Raw genomic sequence first — 22264 nt, 5'->3', positions numbered from 1 at the left:
GATTGATGAAAAAAAAGCCTCTGATTTCAAACATTAATTACAAGCAGGGAAGGAAAAAGAAGAGCAAAAGACACACATTTAAATCAACAGAAAGAACAATCCAAATTCATTCCCACAAATATATTTCTTTTCATACCAACTGGAGTGTTTCTCAACAATGCCGTAACATTCAAGAATCTAAGTAGCACCAGCTCAAAAAAAATATGAGCTCAGCTGGCAACAATCTCAGCTTGTCAAAATTGCTACATGCAGAAGGGATTTTTTTTAAAAAAAATCACAGTCTCTTGTCCCAGGTCTGTACCGTAATGCCAGGTATCATTGGAAATTTGATCTTGCAAATATGCATGCACACACACATACTGTACACAAACTCTTGTCGGCTTTTTCTCATCAAGTTATATAAATTATAGTGACATATTAGATTGATCCCTTTAACACAATGGTTACAGCTTCTTAATCTCATTCTACCTCAGGGATCTATTTCTAAATAGTGTGCATTAGACAGATCAAATCAAGCTTTCTTAAATTGGTGCCCTGCAGACATGTTAGGCTAGAAGTCCCATTGTTTACAACCAAACAGCAATTTGAATTGCTTTCAGGTGTGATGGGAACTGAAGTCCATCACATGTACCGCACCCGACTGGGGGAGATCACTGAATTACATCACCAAAGTGTAATCTCATGCATTCACATCAAAAATAAAGCTAATTCTGCATAATTGATCTTACTGCAAGGTATGTATGGACAAAATATTACAAACCCCAGATCATAAATATCCCAGAATAGACATGCATTAACATTGTTCTAAAGGAAGAAAAAATTAAAATAAAATACCTTTGCCTGTATTGCTGTTTTGCAAGGTGAAGTAGGGCAGGCCAGGACCTGTTATTCACAGAGTTTTAAAAAATCCAATTAATTAAGCTAACATTTCACTGAAGTTATTACTATTGTTTCTTTGTCAATGTGTTTTGACCGAGATGTTCTTACATTTTGCATTTTAGTCTGCATTTTCTTGCTTTACAGATTTGATCAATGATTTAGTGAAAAGATTATTTAATCAGATGCAACATGTAATCCATAAATATATTTAAAATAAATGAAAATTGTAAATGAAAACCATCTCATGATAGTTCCAGTGATAACTGGAAGTAGGGAGACCTAGCTTCAAACCTTCCCTTGATCTTGAAACTCACAGGGTGACTTTGGGTCAATCCCTTTCTCTCAGCCCAATTTATATCTCATGATCTCATAATAACAGAGTTGGAAGAGACTTGGAGGTCTTCTAGTCCAACCCCCTGCCCAGGCAGGAAACCCTACACCATTTCAGACAAATGGTTATCCAACATTTTCTTAAAAATTTCCAGTGTTGGAGCATTCACAACTTCTGCAGGCAAGTTGTTCCACTGATTAATTGTTCTAACTGTCAGGAAATTTCTCCTTAGTTCTAGGTTGCTTCTCTCCTTGATTAGTTTCCACCCATTGCTTCTTGTTCTTCCCTCAGGTGCTTTGGAGAATAGTTTGACTCCCTCTTCTTTGTGGCAGCCCCTGAGATATTGGAACACTGCTATCATGTCTCCCATATCACAAAGTTGTTCCTCTGAGGCTAATATTTTTAACAGCATCAGCTGCCTTGACTTCTTAAGAGGAAAAGCAGGAATAAAAATGCAATTTACAAAAAAACGCCAAATGGTGAAGGCTGTGAAGAGAGGTATCCCCCTGAAGTATCTGAAAATGTTTGTGCTTATGACCATCCAAACAACAGTAGTTTTTGAATCATGGATTGAAGAAGCATCATGTAAATATTAGGATCTTAAAGACTGAGTTGCATGTCTGTAAGGAATTGAGGGGGGGGGGATTCTGTAATACTTGCCGTAACAATTCAGTTTATAGTATCTTGCATCTGTGCTGAAGGATACAGAGAAATACTGACATGCGTCCTCCTTTGAATCACAAGTGATACATGTTTTTTTCAAGTCACTTTTTAAGTCCACTCTGTAAAAATGAGGGAAAGGTAGAAGAAATCGGTATTCTATTGCACATCATAAAGGCACACCATTACGAATACTTTTGATTTCAACAGAAGCATTCATCAGGGTTTTTTTTTTTTTTCTTTGCATCCCTATGATGGCCAGAATAATTTCTATTTGTGTGCGTCAATGCTTCGTGTTTTGTTTTATGTGCTGGTAATGGCATGGTTTACAATTTTCAATTCTAAAAGTTTTTCGACAATTCACTTTTATATCCAATCTTTTTCTCTGCTACTTTGAGGATATTTTCTTTGCGAAGTATGATGGACATTTGCTGCTTACATGCTTGCCTTCATGTAATTATTTAATTCAGATTTATCTCTCTTATTTTTTCTTCAATTGTCTACTTTACCTGCAGTAAAGCAAGGGCTCCAGTGTTTTAGTGCTAAATATTGTCAATCAATATCATTCCATGGATTCATCATTCCATAAATGCACTGTCATCGGTTTTTCTCATCTAAACAATTCAATTTATTTACAAATGTGTCCAATTTACTCTACCAGCAGCATACTTGTTTCGCCCATCAGTTTATGACTTGTATTCCCACAATTTAATTTTGAATTTTGAAATCATTATTATCATCCTTGCATTAGGATTATTAGTATTACTTATTTCACTTTTATGTTTTATTCCACATTTATTATTGTTTATAACTATAGTAACTCAAGGCAGCAAGCAAATCTAATATTCCTTCTTCTTCCTATTTCTCCCCAAACAATAACCATGAAAGAGACTGACTGTCCCAAAGTCACCCAGCCAGCTTCCAGGCATAAGCTGGGACTAAAACTCACAGTCCCCTGCTTTCTACGCTAGCATTTTAAGCACTACAGCAAACTAGAAATAGGCAATTCAAAAATGTGAAAAATAAATAAAGATACTGTATATGCTATGTATTCTCTATATAGCAGAACCATAATAAAAAAAGCATCTTACTTATAAAGATTTCTTCCTCCTGGTCTACCTTCAAATTCATTACTAAGAAAGTATCTGTGAAATAAGCAAATGGGTTATTGATGGATTAATACAACATCTTGATAATCATTTAGATTATCGTAATAAAAATTTCCTAGGACAATAATACAGAAGTAGCTATAAAAGGTTAAATGGTTAAGCAATAAAGTTCAATTTTACATGAGTCTCTAAACTGAAAAAGACATTATGCTACCACAAAAAATGGAAAATATACAGAAAACAGTAGGCAAAGGAGAAGGTTTATTATAATGTGAATTTTTAATTTTGTAAGCCACTCAGAGTCATTGAGCAGCAATATGAATGTGTTAAATACAGGCAAAACAAGTGTACCAATTACTTAATAGCCGGCATAGATCTCTAATTCTGAGTTTTAATTTTTTCAACTGAACCTGTAGAGTACTTTTACAGAATATATTAGGTATTTAGCAGCTATAATAAATTTTAAATCAGAGGAATGTATTCAACAATTCCAGGATTTATTTTTAAATAGCTACAATCTGTTGTTGACTTCGTTTAGATTTGTATGCAATTGGGTGGGTGGGGGTTGTAAAATGTTTATGCTACATTATTGCACTTTATGCTTGCTTTGTATTACATCTACAGATTTTATATGTGTGTGGTTCTGTAGATATTTGTTGTACTTATTTGATGATGCAGATCAGAATGTTGATTGCATTCTAATAAAGAGAAAGTATTAACAGTGGGTCCTACGTAAGAAAAGCAGACAATGGTATTTTCATAATCATGGATAGAAGACAATGTACCTCAGTGGCATTCTATTGGAGAATATTACTCATTCAGTATGGATTGTTTTGACAGATAGGCTCCCAGGTCAACTAAAATTAGTGACACTTAAGATTAAATAACGGCTAAATTAGGAATAGAAAAATAAGAACAAATAGGAAGAAACAAAAATTGTGGAAAGGAGATTCGGTACACATGTATATCTAAGTATATATGTAAATAAAATAATCAGAATAATATAATATATTATAGTGATGTATATATATATATGATATATTAGAAATATAAAAGATACATTAGAATAAGAGAGAGAAAATGTATAAGTATTGATCACCGACGCGAAACTGTTGAAAACAAGAAAGTGTTAATATTTATTTTTTGTTTTTGTTTTTAAAAATCTGTTTAATAAAAATTATTTTAAAAAAATAAAATAAAATTAGTGACACTTGGGTTTTAACTGAAATCTTAAAGCTTAAGTTAGTAATGATTAACTTGTCACATAGAATTCAGAGGGATGTAAAAAAAAACCTTGCCTTAATGAGATTGGGATAGAAGATATATATCTCAAAAGTCATGAGATTTTGGCTTATCAAGAAGACATAAATGAAAGGAAAGGAAGGTCAGCACACTCAGTATAAAAGACAAAGGAGCATAACATTGCCATGCAAAATTTCTTATGCTAAGCTTTCATCCAGTCTCAATTTTAATACAACAGACCAAAGCAGGACAAACAGAAAAGGCTATCTCTTATAAAGGAATGATTTATGCATTTGCCACACACAAATTCAAAAGTTATCAATGGATACTCACATGCTGTTATTTGTTACAGCAGCTATATCAATTACTTCCCATTTTCCACTTGTAATAGGTTTAACATTCTAAGTACAAAGATTAGATAAAATATGAATCTCCATAAATATGTTACAGATACATACATAAAACAATTGTCATGGTTCTGAGTAATGATCCCAACCAAGTTAGAACTTTGAGACTGGAACTCTTCTCAAAGATTCTCTTTATTGTTTATTTATTTATTTATTTATTTATTTATTTTATTTATTTATTTGTCATAACAATATAACAATATATATATACAAGCGTTGCATAAAGGGTTATATAATATATGAACGTATATATGAGGACAGCTCTAAATATTTCCCATGGTTCAGTATAATTAAAAGAGTACATGATTCCCTCCCTCCAAATGCCACAAGTCACACTGCCCAACTGGGTAAATGGCAGGCTCTTCAGGCACTCCACTCCTTTCTTGCTCAATATTTGTTGAGATGACCTTGGCTCTACCAGCCTCTGCCTGTGTTATTTCTCTCAACACATCGTAGAGTAGCATTCCAAACCACCTATCCTCCCCCCCCACATCTGTGTGGTAACTGAGAAACAGAAAAAAAAAAATGTCTCAGCCAGAGTCCTTTCGAAAATTGACAACAATGTCTGCGGCAAACTCTGATAACTCCAAAATGATAATATGTATGTAATGACATTATCACAAAAAATGCTGCCATTATATCTTATGCAAGTACATAAACCATGGCACTGAGTTGATAACATCACACAGGTGTCAACATTTGCCTCTCTTTGCCCTCCTTATGAACAATCTTGCACAAATATAAAGAAACACACACAAATAATCATTACTTACGCCTTTGCTATCAGTGTAGTGAATATGTTCATATCCTTGTGAATCACTGATAATTTTGTAGTAGCTAATTTTGTCAGGGGCAAAGTAAGGTTCCGATGGCTGAAACTGTGAAAAAGAACAATAACATGTTTATAGATGTAATGGTTAGTAAGTATTCTATTTCATAGGTTTATTAATTTTAACCTCTCAGAAAAATACATTGACTATCAGATTTTTTTAGGGATTAAAAAAAATTATTTCTCAAAGATCAAGTTATTCCTAATGTTTTCAAAATAAATGAAACAAAAGCAATAGGTTTCTTCTGTGGCATTGGCTGTTTTTACAGATGGACTCTTCAATATGAAACATTAGCAAATTTCAATTACTTGGCTCTTTAACAATTCATTTTTCTTTACTTTTTATTTTCTTCAGCTGTTTTTGTAATACAAGAAAAGGAAGGTGATTAATTAAAAAGAAAATCATAATTTATGACTTGTTGACATACAGACTTTTGAATATTTACAAAACAATGAATAGTTTGAAGGAAGCAAAGAAAAGCTGATATTCTGGCTCTGCCCAATTTTGTTTTCTCAAGTTCTGATACTGAAAATTCACAACCACTGAAATTCAACCAAAAGATTCAGTTCAACTGTTTTATATTCAGCATGTTTATTTATGTTATTCTGCTGAGAAGACTGGCTTGTCCAGTAGCTCTTCTGTAAACTGAATATATCATTGATTAAATACTATTCTGCAATTCCGTACATTCAACAGAAATCTTGGAGAGTTGGATCAGAGATCTTCAGCCTTTTTTGACACAAGACCTAGTTGTTCAATATTTTTATATCTGCAGAAAGTACACTGTACTACGCAAAGAAATTGTCACTTTTTAAATTTTTAAATATTTACTGTTGTTAAGTTGCTAGATTTTGGTACTGTCAATCATTAATTATATTTATTAATGTTAGATTTTAAGTCAAATTTTCTGAATAGCATATTAACAAATCTCGTGGAAATGAATTTGTTATTCGTAGAAATCTATTTACAGAAGGAAGGAAGGAAGGAAGGAAGGAAGGAAGGAAGGAAGGAAGGAAGGAAGGAAGGAAGGAAGGAAGGAAGGAAGGAAGGAAGGAAGGAAGGAAGGAAGGAAGGAAGGAAGGAAGGAAGGAAGGAAGAAATTAAATTAAATTAAATTTGAAGTAGCATAAATGAGCCTATGTGAAAGATTTAGGATTTCGAAGTTCCTCATACAGGAACCTTCTTGGTCTAGACAACACCAAAAAGGCCCTGCCAGAAGTCTTTTGCCACCATCTATTCCACAAGGTCCACCAGTCATTCCCTAACCATGATCTCTGAAGATTAGGCTCCCATTGTCTTATAGCCTTCTGATAAGTAAAAAGTAAAAAAATTCTATAATGCAACATAAAATGGTTTTGTAGCATAAAGACATGATTAAGGTTTAGTTTTTTCCCTCCAGTTTGGAAGACAGTTCATTTACAAATGAATATTTGTAATTACAAATATATAAACTTGAATAAAAATAAATGAATATATAAACAACAAAATCACACCAATTAAAAAAAAGTCTCAAAAATATATTTTTATTTGAGGAATGGGAAGATTTTCCAGTTACATATCAGCTCCCAAGAAATTAACAAAGAAAAAAAATCTTCAACTCAGTCTGATATTGCGTAAAATGTCCACAAAAATGGAAGTAAAAGAGAATAGGTCTTTTAATACAGAAAGACAAAAGAAATTAAATTCTAATGCAGTAACTATTGAGGGCATTTCCCTATTTCAAAGAAATAACTTGAACCCTGAAACGAAGTCCTATTATTTTGTCTTTACACAGCCCCCACTTCTTAAGGTGATTCTAGTTGTTAATCAAAATATTCAAATTTTGATTTGAATATCTGCAGTGCTAAATGGCTGCTCAAAACAATATTAAACTAATTTATCTCTTATTTTTCTTTTCATTTAGTGCTTGATATTCTTTGCCAAAAGAATAATTGTTACAAATTGATATGGTAAGATGAAGATCTCTTGCTTTTTTTTTTTAATATGAACTGGACTTAAACTGTCTCAACAAAATATGAATTCGGGAGGTTAGCGCTAACTTCAATCACTGACATATTCTAGTTCTACCAGAGGTGTAAATAAACTTCTCAATTGAAACTTGTTTGTATTTGTCATCCTCTTGACACATCTATATCGATTAGAGCACCAACTTGAGTCAGCATGCCAATTCTTAGAGCAGGGGTGTCAAACTCAAGGCCCAGAGGCTGGATCCGTCCCGCAGGGTGCTTAAATCTGGCCTGTGGGGCCACCCTGGAACAGCGAATGACCGGCCCACAGTGACTCTGCCAGCGAAAACGGAGCTTGGGAGGACAGGGTGTGGCCCTCCCGAACTCTGCTTTTGCTGGCAAAGGGTTGCAGGAAGCCATCACAACTGAAAATGGAGCTCACCAGGGCCGCAGGCAGCACTCCCCAGCTCTGTTTTAGCTGGCAGAAGGTTGCAGGAGGCCGTCACAGCCGAAATGGAGCTTGGGAGCCCATTTTCACTGGCAGACTGATCGGGGCATCGTGCCCACCCTGGCCACACCCATCCCGGCCCCCCAAGGTCAAACGCAACCCTGATGCTGCCCTCAATGAAATTGAGTTTGACACCCCTGTTTTAGAGCATTTAAGTAACCTTCGAGTGCATCTACAGTATGTCAGGAGTTTGAAGTTTGTCTTTGAGAAAACTTTTAGGAATTGACAGATTTTTTTCTGGAAGATATTTTGCCGGAGGAAAGCTATTTTGCTGATAAATGCAGAGAACATTTTTGCGATCAGTGTCACTATCTTACTTGAAGTTACTTGAATTTAAATTACTTGAATTTAATCTCATTAAATATTCCGACTGAGTAGAAACCATCTTTTTTCACGCTTCATAATTTACTGCAGACAACAAATTTATTTCAGTACAGTAGAACTCTAATACCCCATTTGAATAATTCCACAAAACATGTCAAGCAATTACCTTTAAAAAAGTCATTAACATCCTCATAAAATCACCAGTGAACAAATTGCTCACTGTTATCTTATCAGAGCCTGTTGGAACAATAGTTCATTCTTGGAATTGAGTTTGTTCTTATTTATTGCATTCAACAATATTTAGAGTGTCGTATACACTTAATCTTAAATACTTGGTAAAGAGATGAATTACAACTGAATAAAAAATCTTTTGGAACGTCTTTCTTCAAAAATGCCATACTGTTATTGTTGTAATACATCTAACAGTATTCAATGGGGGGGAACAATATATGTACAGTATTTGTGTTTTTGTCTTTTTTGATGCACATTTTAAAATGTTTTGCTTTGTTTTGTTTTGGCTTTCTAAAAAAAATTTTTGAAGTTTTTTTTCTTGTAAATAAGCATTCTAGCATCCATTTCCACCAGTTGGCTAGTATTGATGGGAGTTGAAGATGTAGCTCAACATCACAAAGAGAGATCCACGTCCATCCAAGTTACTTTATTCCTGGCTCTACCTATTTTTTATTCTATCCCAATCAAATTTTCAGGGACATTTTTTTTTTTAATCTGTTTCAGTAATCTGTTTTATAGAGTAATAAGATACCTTGTAATTTCTTGATGCGACTGACTTATTTGAGCATATAAACCACAGTGGAACAAGCATGACAATAATCATGTTAACCTATTTTTTCCTATTTTTATAGTAGATTTATACTCCTCCTTTTTTTTTCTTTCCTTTCTTTTTGCTTCACTGTTCACACCATACACAATCTGCTTATCACGTTGCTTCCTGAGATTTTATCGTGTAGAGCTAAAATGTGTTAGTTATATTAAGGTCTTTCTTTTCTGATCAGGTTTGACAGCAGAAGATACTAACTTCCATTATTTTGCAGGGTAGGTTTATATTTGATGCTTTTAAAAAAAATCGTGACTCTTTTAAGCAAATGATGAAGGGAAAAAAGCATTATTCTTACATATAAATTTAGTGATGTTATTGTACAACTTCCTTGTTCCTCTTTTAGAACCAGAACCTGGCAATCTATTGACCATACAATAGATTTGCAACTATTCATTTTACAACCTTGATTTATAGCCATTCGTTTAGTGACCATTCAAAGTTACAATAGCACTGAAATAAGTGACTTATGATTGGTTTTCACACTTACAATGGTTGCAGCGTCCTCACGGTCCCATGATCAAAATTCAGGTGCTTGGCAACTGGCATATGTATTTATGATGGTTGCACTGTCCTGAGGACATTTGATCTTGATCTGTAACTAGGGGCCGTGATAGCTCAGGCTGGTAAGAAGCCTGTTATTAGAACACAGTAGCCTGTAATTACTGCAGGTTCAAGCCTGGCCCGAGGTTGACTCAGCCTTCCATCCTTTATAAGGTAGGTAAAATGAGGACCCAGATTGTTGGGGGGGCAATAAGTTGACTTTGTAAATATACAAATAGAATGAGACTATTGCCTTACACACTGTAAGCCGCCCTGAGTCTTCGGAGAAGGGCGGGATATAAATGTATATATATATATAAAAAAAAACTTTCCCAGCTGGTTTCCAACAAGCAAAGTCAATGGGGGAAACCACAACTGAACCCAAAGTTTCTGTTGCTAAGCAAAACAGTTGTTAAGTAAGTTTTGTCCCATTTTATTACTTTTCTTGCCACAGTTGTTAAGTTAATCACTGCATTGTTAAGTTAATAACATGGTTGTTAGGTGAATCTGGCTTCCCCATGGACTTTGCTTGTCAGAAAGGTGATCACACGCCAGTTGCCAAGTTTCCTAAATTGGGGTGAAATCCTGCAGGTTCTAACAGGTTCTGGAGAATGGTAGCGGAAATTTTGAGCAGTTCGGAGAACCAGCAAATACCACCTCTGACTGGCCCCAGAGTAGGGTGGGAATGGGGATTTTGCAATATCCTTCCCCTGGAGTGGGGGTGGGAATGGGGATTTTGCAATATCCTTCCACTGGAGTGGGGAGGGAATGGGGATTTTGCAATATCCTTCCCCTGCCACACCCACCAAGCCACGCCCACAGAACCGGTAGGGAAAAATTTTAGATTTCACCCCTTGGTCTGAATTTTGACCACATGACCATGGGGATGCTGCAATGGATATAAGCGTGGGAAATTTTCATTAGTCACTTTTTTCAGTGCCCTTGTAACTTTCAATGGTCACTAAACAAATGTTTGTAAGCTGGACTACTTGTATGTCTCCAAAATGTGAACAACTACTCATTGTAGGCATTAGATATGAAAATGCCATGTTCCACTTAATATATTGAAGCAATTTACTACTTTTTAACTAAATATGTCAACCACCAAAAGATAATCTTAAAGATGAAATCAGAAATATCAATGTTTGCTATGTTGAATCTCATCAGAGCAGAACAAATTGCCAACGTCAGGATGAATATCCACATCAACAAGTAATAATTTATATTAATTTCATTGACATGAAGTCCTAGCAATAGTTCCATTCCTCTAAAGACAAATAAATTTGATGATATCCCACAAAAAATTGAGTTGCTATCAAGTTTCATCTTTTCGTTTCCTCTTGTAACAACTGATTAAAACTACCTGTAACATGACAACATCTTCAACAATGTTTGGTTCTTTGACTACTGCTTGAAGAGAATGAGAAAAGACTGCAATCTGCAATCTACATATCACATATCCTTTTTAAAAATTAGGGATTGCAAGACAGAAATGTGAGAGAGATGTGGATTCCATATGACCTACAAAGTATAACAAAGACTATAACAAAGACTTTGTTACAGGGTTAATTAAAAAGTTGAGAAGGCAAGAGTATTTCACGCATCAGGGGGTGGGGGTATAATTGCAATTCTAAATGGCCTTGAAAAAAATCCTCAACATTTCACTTGGAAAAAAGCAGTTACTAAGCGCTAACTTCGTGTCTACATATTAAACTATGCATTACAGAATAGTAATATACAGTATGGTCCAGATAGCTTGTTAGCCAAGTGCTTTTAAGAAGCAACATGGAAATAGAAGGTCTAATTCTACTCAACCAATTGTTTTTCCTGCCCTGAAACCCACATAAAAGGTAAAGGTAAAGGTTCCCCTCGTACATATGTGTTAGTCATTCTGGACTCTAGCGGGAGGTGCTCATCTCCATTTCAAAGCCAAAGAGCCAGCGCTGTCCGAAGACTTCTCTATGGTCATGTGGCCGGCATGACTAAATGCCAAAGGTGCACGCAACGCTGTTACTTTCCCACCAAAGGTGGTCCCTATTTTTTCTACTTGCATTTTTTACGTGCTTTCGAACTGCTAGGTTGGCAGAAGCTGGGACAAGTAACGGGAGCTCACTAGGGATTCGAACCCCTGAACTGCCGACCTTTTGATCAAAAAGCTCAGTGTCTTAGCCACTGAGCCACTGCGTCCTTTATGAAACCCACATATGCACATGCTAACAAATATTTCTAACACTGTTCCAAGCTTGTCTCTGTCTTACTAATAAGGGGCCGGTATCTGGCAAGGAAGGAAAAAGTATAGATGCTTCTGATAGAAAACAGCTGGCAGGTACAATGAAATGCTTCATTTCCTCACTGTAAGATATCTCTTTAGCTCTGCTCTCTCTGCAGGAAAGGATGCTTGGCAGCCATGCAACATATAAGTCGATCCTTAAATCACTGTACTTACTCTGCCAACCCAGCCAGTTTTACTTTCTTCAGGATGCTCCCTTTCCTGAAGAAAAAAGAGAAAGAACTTCATTGTTTTAGTAACCTCTGTCTATTAATCTAGCTCTTCTCTCTTTCAAGATTAATGTCAATATTTACAGAATTTTCTGCAAATAGATGGCTTTTTTATTTATTTATTGATTGATTCACTACCCCACTCCCAAGACTTAGGGAATTACAATACCCAAACAAAACATGTATATAAGTACATAAAACCTACCGAAATAAATACCAGCAACGCAATCATCTTAAAATCTTATAAAAAGCATTATAAAAAACACCACCACCAACCACCACCACCAAATCCCTATTTTAAACAGACCCATTTTGCATGCTTGACCCATTAGGTATATGAAGGAGGCAGTTCCTTAACAAGCTCTGGTTTTTAAATAGTAATAGCACTTAGACTTACATACCGCTTCACAGTGCTTTACAGCCCTCTCTAAGTGGTTTACAGAGCCAGCCTATTGCCCCCAACAAACTGGGTCCTCATTTTACCCACCTCGGAAGGAATGGAAGGCTGAGTCAACCTTGAGCCTGGTGAGATTCGAACTACCAAATTGCAGGCAGCTGGCAGTCAGCAGAAGTAGCCTGCAGTACTGAACTCTAACCACTGCGCCACCATGGATGCAAAAACCAGCATTCTGAATTTAACTCAGAAACCTATTCATATCCAATGAAGCAACCAGGAAATCAGGATTATAGCTAATATCTTGGCCATTACATTTTGTACCAATCACAGTTCCCAAGTTGTTTTCAAATGAAGGCCCATGCAGGGCATGTCACAGAGTCTAGAGGTTGAGAGTGAAAGTTTCTGCTGCCTGGTCTTCATGGTCCAGATAAGGTTGTACTGGCAACTAGCCTAAGTTGCTGATTACTGTGGAAATCCGCCTCTGGAAGAGAATATTTACCGTGCAGGGTTGAACCATGGGGTTCTTGATAACTTCTGAACTTGGTTGTTTTCTTGCAGGTATTTCATTAGTAGGTAGCATCATCAGGTAGTAACGGTGATGATGTTAACCCTCTCCCGTTCCTAAGTCATGTTTCCCCAAGCCTCTCTTCACCAACTCCATTATTTACCTCACCTACCATGCACTCCCCACTAACAAAAAGAAGGATATAATTGTCTGCTTGCACTGTCAAGCTAATCTTCACCCTTCACCCTCTACAACCTCTAAGAGGGTGGCGCAGTGGTTAGAGTGCAGTACTGCAGGCTACTTCTGCTGATTACCAGCTGCCAGCAGTTTGGCAGATAGAATCTCACCAGGCTCAAGTTGACTCAGCCTTCCATCCTTCCGAGGTTGGTAAAAATGAGGACCCAGATTGTTGGGGACAATAGACTGACTCCTAGAGAGAGCTGTGAAGCACCGTGAAGCGGTATATAAGTCTAAGTGATCTTGCTATTGCTACAATCCATCTCCACTTGTACCTTTGGGCACTGCCATACACCACCAGAGTAGTCACAGATGGTGAGCAAAGAAAAGTTTTGAATCCTTCTAAGCCACTGCAGACAGATTCTTTCATCAGTCACCCATGTTACAACACTCAAGTAGTGATCCCTGGAGATAAAAGAAAAGAGAATGCTCAGCATTTTTCTATATAGATTCACTTGAATTCTATACCTAAATGCTTATCATTTATATGCCATTCAATATTCAACATACTGTTACAATAGGTACTATACAGGTACTCTTCGGCTCACAACATTTCACTTAGTGACCATTCGAAGTTACACTGAACGGCACTGAAAAATGTGGCTTATGATCGTTTCTCACACTTATGACTGTTGTCACATTCTCATAGTCACCTGATCAAAATTCAGATGCTTGGCAACTGTTTCGTATTTATGACAGTTGCAGTGTCCTGGTGTCCCAGGATCACCTTCTGTGACCTTCTGACAAGCAAAGTCAATGGGGAAGCCAGATTCACTTAACAACCACATTAACTAACTTAACCATTGCAATGATTCATTTAGCAACGGCGGCAAGAAAGGTTGCAAAATGGAGCAAAACTCACTTAACAAATGTCTCATTTATCAACATGAATTTGGGGCTCAATTGTGGTCATAACTTGAAGACTACCTGTATATGTATAATTCAAACTGCAGTTCTATAGAATAAGAAACTACAGATTTCGGAAACGTTCTGTGACTAGAAACGGAGGAGCACAGGGTAGAACAAGATGAAATAGAGTTGAAGAATATAAACTAAAAACTGATACCATGATCCACAGAATATAAAAGTCAGAAGTGTGGCTTGGAAAGTTGAGATTTATCTACAAATAATTCTTTGACTTCTCCCAACCTAGCTAGTAGATAAGAAGGGCACCTCCTCCCTTCCTTTCCATGTGTCCGTGTGTGTGTGTGTGTGTGTGTGTGTGTGTGTGTGTGTGTGTGTATTTGAATAAGAGAGATTATATTTATATTAGTATTTGTACATTTGTTTCTATGTTTATTTATTTATTTATCACATTTGTATACCGCCCTATCTCCCTAGGGACTCAGGGCGGTTTACAGGCAAGTAAAAAAGTACATATAAATGCAGAATAAAATAACAGTTAAAAAACTTATTCTACCTGGCCGAATTTTTAAAAGAACAATATAAATAATAAAACCCATTAAAACCAATATAAATTTAAATGTGATAAATGTGATAAATAAAATAAAATAAATGTTTGAAGAATATGTTCAAATATAGAAGTTGATGTGGCTCATCCTGGCTTATGTGGGGCTCTGACATTGCATATAATATCCTTTATATTTTACAACATTAAACACACTTCAATTTGTATATGTCTCTTCACGTACACAAGTTATGTCACTATAATATGAATTTTTTACAGTGTTTTAATTTGAACAATTATGTGTAAATCCTAGCTTTAATAAATATGATTAAAAACAAGAATGAATGATCCAGCTGAAAATACATTGAAAAAAAAAGTCAAGTATTAATAAATAAACTCTCCACAGGATTTTTAATGCAATAAATGAATGTTTTTTAAAAAATCTTATATTATTACTCAATAATTATAAAATAATTACAATGATAATCTACAACATTCACCAGAACAAAGCATATTACTTGTACTTACCCTGATATTATACTAGATGGTGCAACAATTTCCGAGATATTTTTTTTGGGAAGGTTTAGAATATCCACAACAAATAGTTTTATTGTTGGATTTATAGCACCTGCCTGGATAAAATTAAAACTTCTTAAAACAGATGATGTCCAAATGGTAATGTTAATTAGAAAATTACAAAGAAGTTAGCTTTTAAATCTCAACATGAAATGTAAGAAAATTATGTATATATGTTTTTAAAAATTAATTTGTGTTTTATAGAAGTTCATAGTTAAAAATGTGAACGCCAGTACTAAATGCTTATAAAAATAATGCCATTTTTCTACATTAGCAAAAGCAGTCAATTCAGGATACATTATGACCACCCATATTTTGTGAAAGATTATTCTTTTAGAGATCAATGCAACATTAACTCACATGACTCGGTAAAAATTTCTATTATAGAAAATGATTTTCTATTTTCAGATTTAAGATTAAAAACGCTAAACATACCTCTCAAAATAAATTAGAATTTCATACATTAGTCCTGGCCCATTATTAATTTATAATTTTTAATCTCTGAAAAAAAATCAGCAATGAGCGTATCTTTCAACTATTTATTTATTTAATCTAATTTATAATGCTCCCCATCCCACAAATATCTAAAACTATTAATATTCAATTATTAAAAAGCATTTTTAAAAAGCTGCATGAACAGAGCTAAAACAAAGAATAATATAAAATGGGTGTTAATGGAGCCACCTCACTGGTTCACCCGCCCCTGGAGGGTCCCCAGGCATGCCGGCATAACAAGGCTTTGAGGGACCTTTGGAAGCTCATAAGAGCTTCAGTGGGGTGAACATCCTGAATGCAAGTAGCACACAAAGAAGGAACCACCATCCTTCCATGTCAGAGAGCATGCAAAAGAACCAGTGATGTATCTGTTCCATACCCAGGTAATGTAACCTGACTGAAAAGGATCCAGATAATCTGCTTCATCCATGGTCCTTTGAGGATCCTTTGAAGATGCTGCACAACCACCTTCTTAATCACCCTCCTCAAAAAGAAATCATTGAGCAAAAATTGCCTAGTATTAAGAGGTCCAATGATGGGTTCTTGAAGAATAGAATAGAATAGAATTTTTTATTGGTCAAGTATGATTGGACACACAAGGAATTTGTCTTGGTGCATACGCTCTCAGTGTACATAAAAGAAAGAAAGAAAAGATACGTTCATCAAGAGATGGTGAACAAAGCTTCCTTAAGAGGTAAAGGAAAAAAAAACCCTCACTCAAAGAAGAATTCATCACCACTAGGATTCACTCACTAGGATTCACTCACATGCCATACTCCAAGAAGTGGCTTAGATCTAAAGAGAAGGTAATTTAGCTCACGGTTCTATCTACTTCCTCGGCTCCAACAGGTTCACAAACCATTCCCAGATAACTGGGCAAGATTTCACTCTAGGCATCTCCTCTGAACCTGCAACAAGGCCAGTGTCAAACTGCAAGTGAAACTAAAATGCTGAGCAAATTCCTTCACACATCCCTGCCAAAGTTTCCTGGCACTGCCTTACACAGGAGGTAAACAGGGTGTGAAACAGATGCAATAAGGGTGGAAAAATATTGCTGCTCTGCCACCTTACTGCCACAAGATAGGCCTTAATAGTGACTCTAGTAGCCCATATTCAGTCAAGTTCATTGTTGAATTTAGTGGCACTCTAGATCAGGAGTCCCCAACCTTCAGTCCATGGACTGGCACCGGTCCACGGCATTCCAACAACCGGCCCATGCAAACAACTGAAGCCCCATCTATGTGATGCAGGCAACACACAAAACCACGCCCCCTCCAGTCTGAGGAAAAACCTTTTTCCACGGAAATGGTGCCCAAAAGTTTGGGGGCTGCTGTTCTAGATGTTTCTTCTCCCATTTCATCTCCCCCAACTTCTCTGTAAAATACAGGGATTGCAATCCAAACCAAAGTCTCAGCTGCCCCCTTATTCCAAGCAGCAATCAAGACTACAGATAGATCATCTAGCAAACCAGGAGGGACAATCCCAGGCTCTTTCTGAAACTTCTCCAGGTCCATTAGTTGCTGGGGGTGGACCAATCTAATGAGTCCAGATTCTTTGCAGTGGATAGTGGCACCAGAGAGTCTCATAATAATTAGGTCACGATCTGACGATGAGAAGGGGGACACCAACAGCTCTGTTTGTACTTTCTATTGAAAAGTACATTGTGTCGCCAAATCTAATTGAAGTACTGATCAAGGGAATGCTTAACCATCTTCCTCCCACGTTACAATTCAATCAAAATTCCTCTCAGAACTATTCTTGATCTTTGATCTACAACTGCCATAGCTTTAAACCATAGCTTTAATTTTCATGATGGAAGTAATTTCATCAGGACCAAGTTGAATCAATTGCAAATATGCATAAAAACTAATTTAATTTTGCCCTGTAACAATTGTACTGCCTTTCTGACTTCCAGAAATAACTTTAGGATATGTCAAATATTTTCAGTTACATGATTCTGAGAAATAAACAGAGCAACATATGTCCAGATTCATGTCCCACTAGGGATTTTAAGAAGATTCTGCTGAAAGTGAATATGGGTGACCTACTTCAGAAGTTCCATGCCAAGATGAATGACAGCAGCAATAAAGTCCCACTTGTATTCATTCTACTCCAGAAAAGAAGTTACATTTACTTTTTAAAATGCATGACAAGCTGGGACATTTTTCCTCGCTTTGCTGAACCCCTGAAAATTCTAGCACACTTAAAGCAATGCCACACTCTCTACATTGAGGCTTTTTCCCCATCACTTCCTGGACTGGCCATGGGATATTACAGCCACATGATCAATCTATGGAGTATCAGAGAAAACAGCCTCTGCAAAGACCCTAAAACAGGGGTTGTCATACTGGTGGCCCGTGGGCTGGATGCGTCATGCACAGGCCATACTCACCCCAGCTCTATGAATGGGAAAAACATAGTGAAACGTCATGTGACAGCAATGTGATGCAGCGAGTTTGACACCCGTGCCCTAGAACCAGGGGTGAAATCTAAAAATTTCCCCTACCTGTTCTGTGGGCGTGGCTTAATTGGTGGGCGTGGTTGGGTGGTCAGATGACTGGTGGGCATGGCCAATAACAATAAATAATAAAAATAATAAACAAAGTATACAAAACAATAAGAGGTACCAAAAACCAACTTTCACACTTTACACACACACAACACAACACAATTGACTCACACACAATGTAAAAGCAGCTGCACTTCACCCAAAATGGCCCCTGCAACAAGCAGGAACCTCACACAGCCACAAAAAGCTCAAAAACCAACTTTCACACTTTACACACACACAACACAACACAACACAACTGACTCACACACACACACACAAAATGCCACATACAGCTTTGTGAGATTTTGTGTGTTTGTGTAGTTAGAGTGAAACACTGCAGAAACACACCAAATCTCAGAAAGCTGCACAAATATTTTATTTTATTATTTTATTTTATTTGTATTTTTTAGATCAGGGGTCTCCAACCTTAGTAACTTTAAGGTTTGTGGACTTCAATTCCCAGAGTTCCTCAGCCAGCAAAGCAGGCAAATTGAGTTACTGACTGAGATGGATTTCAGGCAGGCAGCTTCAGTTGCTAGCTGATGCAACTGGTGTAAAGCATGGCTTTCCCAGCCGGAAAGGAGCAGTATAAGGTAAATGCTTCATCGCAGTCCAGAATCTCTTAAAAGGACATTTTCTACAAGCTTTTTGGCTAAAGAGTTTGTAGAAAACATGTTTTTTTAAGTTCTGGTGATGAGGAAGTCAGCTGGGATTGCCAGAGAAGCGTTTTAAAACCTTTTTTTTTTACAACCTCTTCGGCCGAAGAGGTTGTTAAAAAAAAGAGTTTAAAGGCTCTGACGATCTCAGCTGAGCCGCGGGATCCTCAAAGGCTTTTTTTTTTTTTTTACTTTTAAAGGCATGTTTTCGGCTGAAGAAAAACTGCTTTTAAAATTTTTTAAAAAAATCCTCTGATGAGGGGAAGGGGACGGGGCCAGGAATTTTTGCTACCTGTTCTCCGAACCATCCACCACCATCGCTACCGGATCGGGTGAGCCGGTCTGAACCGGGAGCATTTCAGCCCTGCCTAGAACTACTGAGAGCATACCAGTTTCTAAAGTTTGACAAAGCTGAAACCAAGTATAATTCCATTGCATACATTTTTTTAAAAAAACAGAATAATTCACCTCTGCCCTGGCAAATATATCAGCCTGGAAATCTGGCTGCCAAAGGAGAAATGGCTGTAACCTAGCCCGCTCCTCCCTGTTCATGACAGAGCTAATGGTCCTTAGTCCCTTATTTGCTATGCAACTCATTGAGTTGAAGTGTTCCTTTTTCCATTGATCACCCAAGTGCTCTTCAACAAATCATTTTAGAAACTCAAATATTCCACAGCCTTCAATTGCTTTCATTTCCTGTTCCCCTAGAGATAAAATGCTCCAGAGCTACCAGATGCTATTGACTTAAGTCACAGTAATCACAGCAAGCTGTTGGGGAGAGACAGACAATATTTTTGTTAGCAGCAAATGATTAAATGTGACTATTCTCTTAATCAAACCACTCAACAACTATGTTTAATAAATAACACAGACCTTAGGATATGGGATTTTAATGGTCTTTGGATATTGTAGTGTATCTTCTGAATAAAACGAATACTCAATAACAGGAACTTCTGTGTCATTAATCTCTGCAAACGCCAAAAAACTGCCATTTGGAGACCACCACAGAGCAGAATGGGTGCCAAACATTTCCTCTGAAAAAGATGCAAATGTGTTCTTTTGAAGCAATAATTGCTAAATTGGCTTTTTCCTCTGAAACATTGTTCATAATAACTTGCATGTATAATTTCAGATGGAACTTCAGTTACTAAAGTTCAGATTACTTGCAATATTTTGCAACCAAAACAGTAAGTCAACTCTCAGAAATGCCTTTTTATAGAAATACGGTGCTATGGAAATATTCTTTTATAAAAATCCGGCTTTAATAATGATGCAATTTATAGTATTTTGATTTATCTTAGCTTTCGATATTACGGATAATTGTTTCTTGTTTATACTATAACATTTTCAAATATATCATCTATAATGAACAATAATTAAATGCAAAAAAACATAACTTTCCAATTATGTACCCAAAGTTAGTATTCCTCTGGAAGAAAATATACAAGTACAAATTAAACATTCACTGAATATTTTATGTCTAAAAAGGCACTTTAATAAGTGCAATTACTATGGGCTATCTTGGAGGTGATAATAAAAATATAAATATTGAAGACTTCCTAGTTTCTTTATGAAGAGAAGTACCTTTATACATTTTTTTTTCATTTTCAATCATTCATTACTAAAAACTATATTAATATAAAGTACAGTGAACAACACTTGTATGCAAGAAGCTTAATGAATTAAAAGGAATAGTTGATAATTCATACAGAAATATAATAAAACATATGGATCCACTTTCTAATAGCTTGGAGGATTTTCAATGCATTGGATTTGCAAACAGACAGACAGGTAGAAATTTTATTTTGGTCATTGACAAATAAAAGTATATTCAAGAAAATGAAAACACAAAACTATCTTCTAACCAAAAGAATCACTGGCAATGATTTGTGGGCAAAATGTACACATAATGTAATAAAATTCTGCCACTTTCATAGAAATAAATTTATCTTGATTGTTTAATAGATATTGCAAATAAAGATTATCAGATTGCTCTGGAAATTTAAATAAAAAAGGGGTAATCATCTGGCAGCAATACAGAAGAACATGAACTCTGATTTCTATGGTACTCATATCACAAGGGCAGCATTGGGTTTCATATGGGGGTTTCCTTATATTTCTCTTCCTGGACAATTGTAAACCAAACCAAAGATAAAGCTCTCCTGAATTTAGGAACTGTGATATAAGTAAGAGACTCGTTTAGGCACTAAACGTTAACTGCAATCATATTATGTGAGAAACCAGCAATTTCTACATGACCTTCTATATCTAAGATCCTTTGTGTTAGTATGGGTCTAACTTGCGCTGACTCTAAGGTTAAGATGGCATCACTGAAGAAACCATAGTGGCTCAGTTTCTTTGGGATTGCTGTTTCCCAGGAAGGCTTGTAGTTGTCAGCCAATATTACATAGTCAATCCACTAGGGTTGTGTTGTAGTTTTAACCAATAGATAAAGATATTTATCAGAGAATAGATTCAAGTTTACTGACTCCTGATTTGGAACACAGCAGATAACCTGGAAAATACTTAGAAATTTTGTTTGAATCCTTTCTGCGATGATCATGCTGTTTTATAGAGTCCTATTTGAGCCCCATATAGCAACTGTGCTTAAACTATAGCTAAAAACAGCTTAATTGCAGCAGAGGAACTTAATAAGGGGGAAATAATAGGTTTATAAACTGATGCAGATCTCTATTCATTGTGAGATACATATAGTGCAGACAGAATTGGAATATTTATTTATTTATTAACTTGTATTCTACCCATCTTGCCTGAAATACTATCATAGTTCTAACATAAAAGAAATATAAAACGACTACTAAGAATTCCTCCATTAATTTTTGAACATTACATTTTATGTAAGAACCTCTTTAGGGGTCAACATTTAGCAAAGGAATATTCAACTATTCTGCAAATATCCTTTGGGTAATCTTTGTGATTTAAAAATCAGCTTTTGGTTCTGTCCCTAGAGACAGATGGTGGAAGAGTTTGGAAAACTACAGCTGTTGCTATTAAAATATAACATGAAAATACTTTAATGCAGCTTAGATAGGATATCTAGTGAAGTCTTAAGTCAGTGGGGATTAAGCAAAGATATGCGCTGCCTTTCCTTCTGTTAAATTTCTATAAAACTTTATAAAAAGCTATCTAATTATAAAAAACAACGGGTAAAGCAATAATCTTCCTCTAGTATGTGAATGATATGCCAATTCTCTCAACAAATATAGTAGGCCTTAAGAAGTCAGATTCAAGTTTCTGCCACTTTCTGTGAGGCAGAATACCCAACGGGAAATCATCAGAAAAACACGCATGATGATGAATTTTTC

At 36.1% G+C, this 22264-nt stretch overlaps 1 protein-coding gene across 1 annotated transcript in view; it reads right to left on the bottom strand.

Annotated features, from left to right (window-relative positions):
• Nucleotides 1–22264, bottom strand: part of DPP4 (dipeptidyl peptidase 4) — a 79869-nt gene that overhangs the window by 32815 nt on the left and 24790 nt on the right. Inside the window, exons 9-17 of the mRNA XM_058191690.1 lie at nucleotides 19812–19972; nucleotides 15189–15292; nucleotides 13528–13657; nucleotides 12061–12105; nucleotides 5402–5506; nucleotides 4555–4622; nucleotides 2962–3015; nucleotides 1871–1992; nucleotides 835–882 (exon numbers count right to left, since the gene is read on the bottom strand). Coding sequence (XP_058047673.1) covers nucleotides 835–882; nucleotides 1871–1992; nucleotides 2962–3015; nucleotides 4555–4622; nucleotides 5402–5506; nucleotides 12061–12105; nucleotides 13528–13657; nucleotides 15189–15292; nucleotides 19812–19972 — 837 coding nt within the window. The remainder of the gene's footprint in view (nucleotides 1–834; nucleotides 883–1870; nucleotides 1993–2961; nucleotides 3016–4554; nucleotides 4623–5401; nucleotides 5507–12060; nucleotides 12106–13527; nucleotides 13658–15188; nucleotides 15293–19811; nucleotides 19973–22264) is intronic.

This window comes from Ahaetulla prasina, chromosome 1, assembly GCF_028640845.1.
Source record: "Ahaetulla prasina isolate Xishuangbanna chromosome 1, ASM2864084v1, whole genome shotgun sequence".
NCBI classification, from domain to species: domain Eukaryota; kingdom Metazoa; phylum Chordata; class Lepidosauria; order Squamata; family Colubridae; genus Ahaetulla; species Ahaetulla prasina.
The sequence above is the reverse complement of the archived record's forward strand: the minus strand, read 5'-3'. Positions and strand labels throughout refer to the sequence as shown.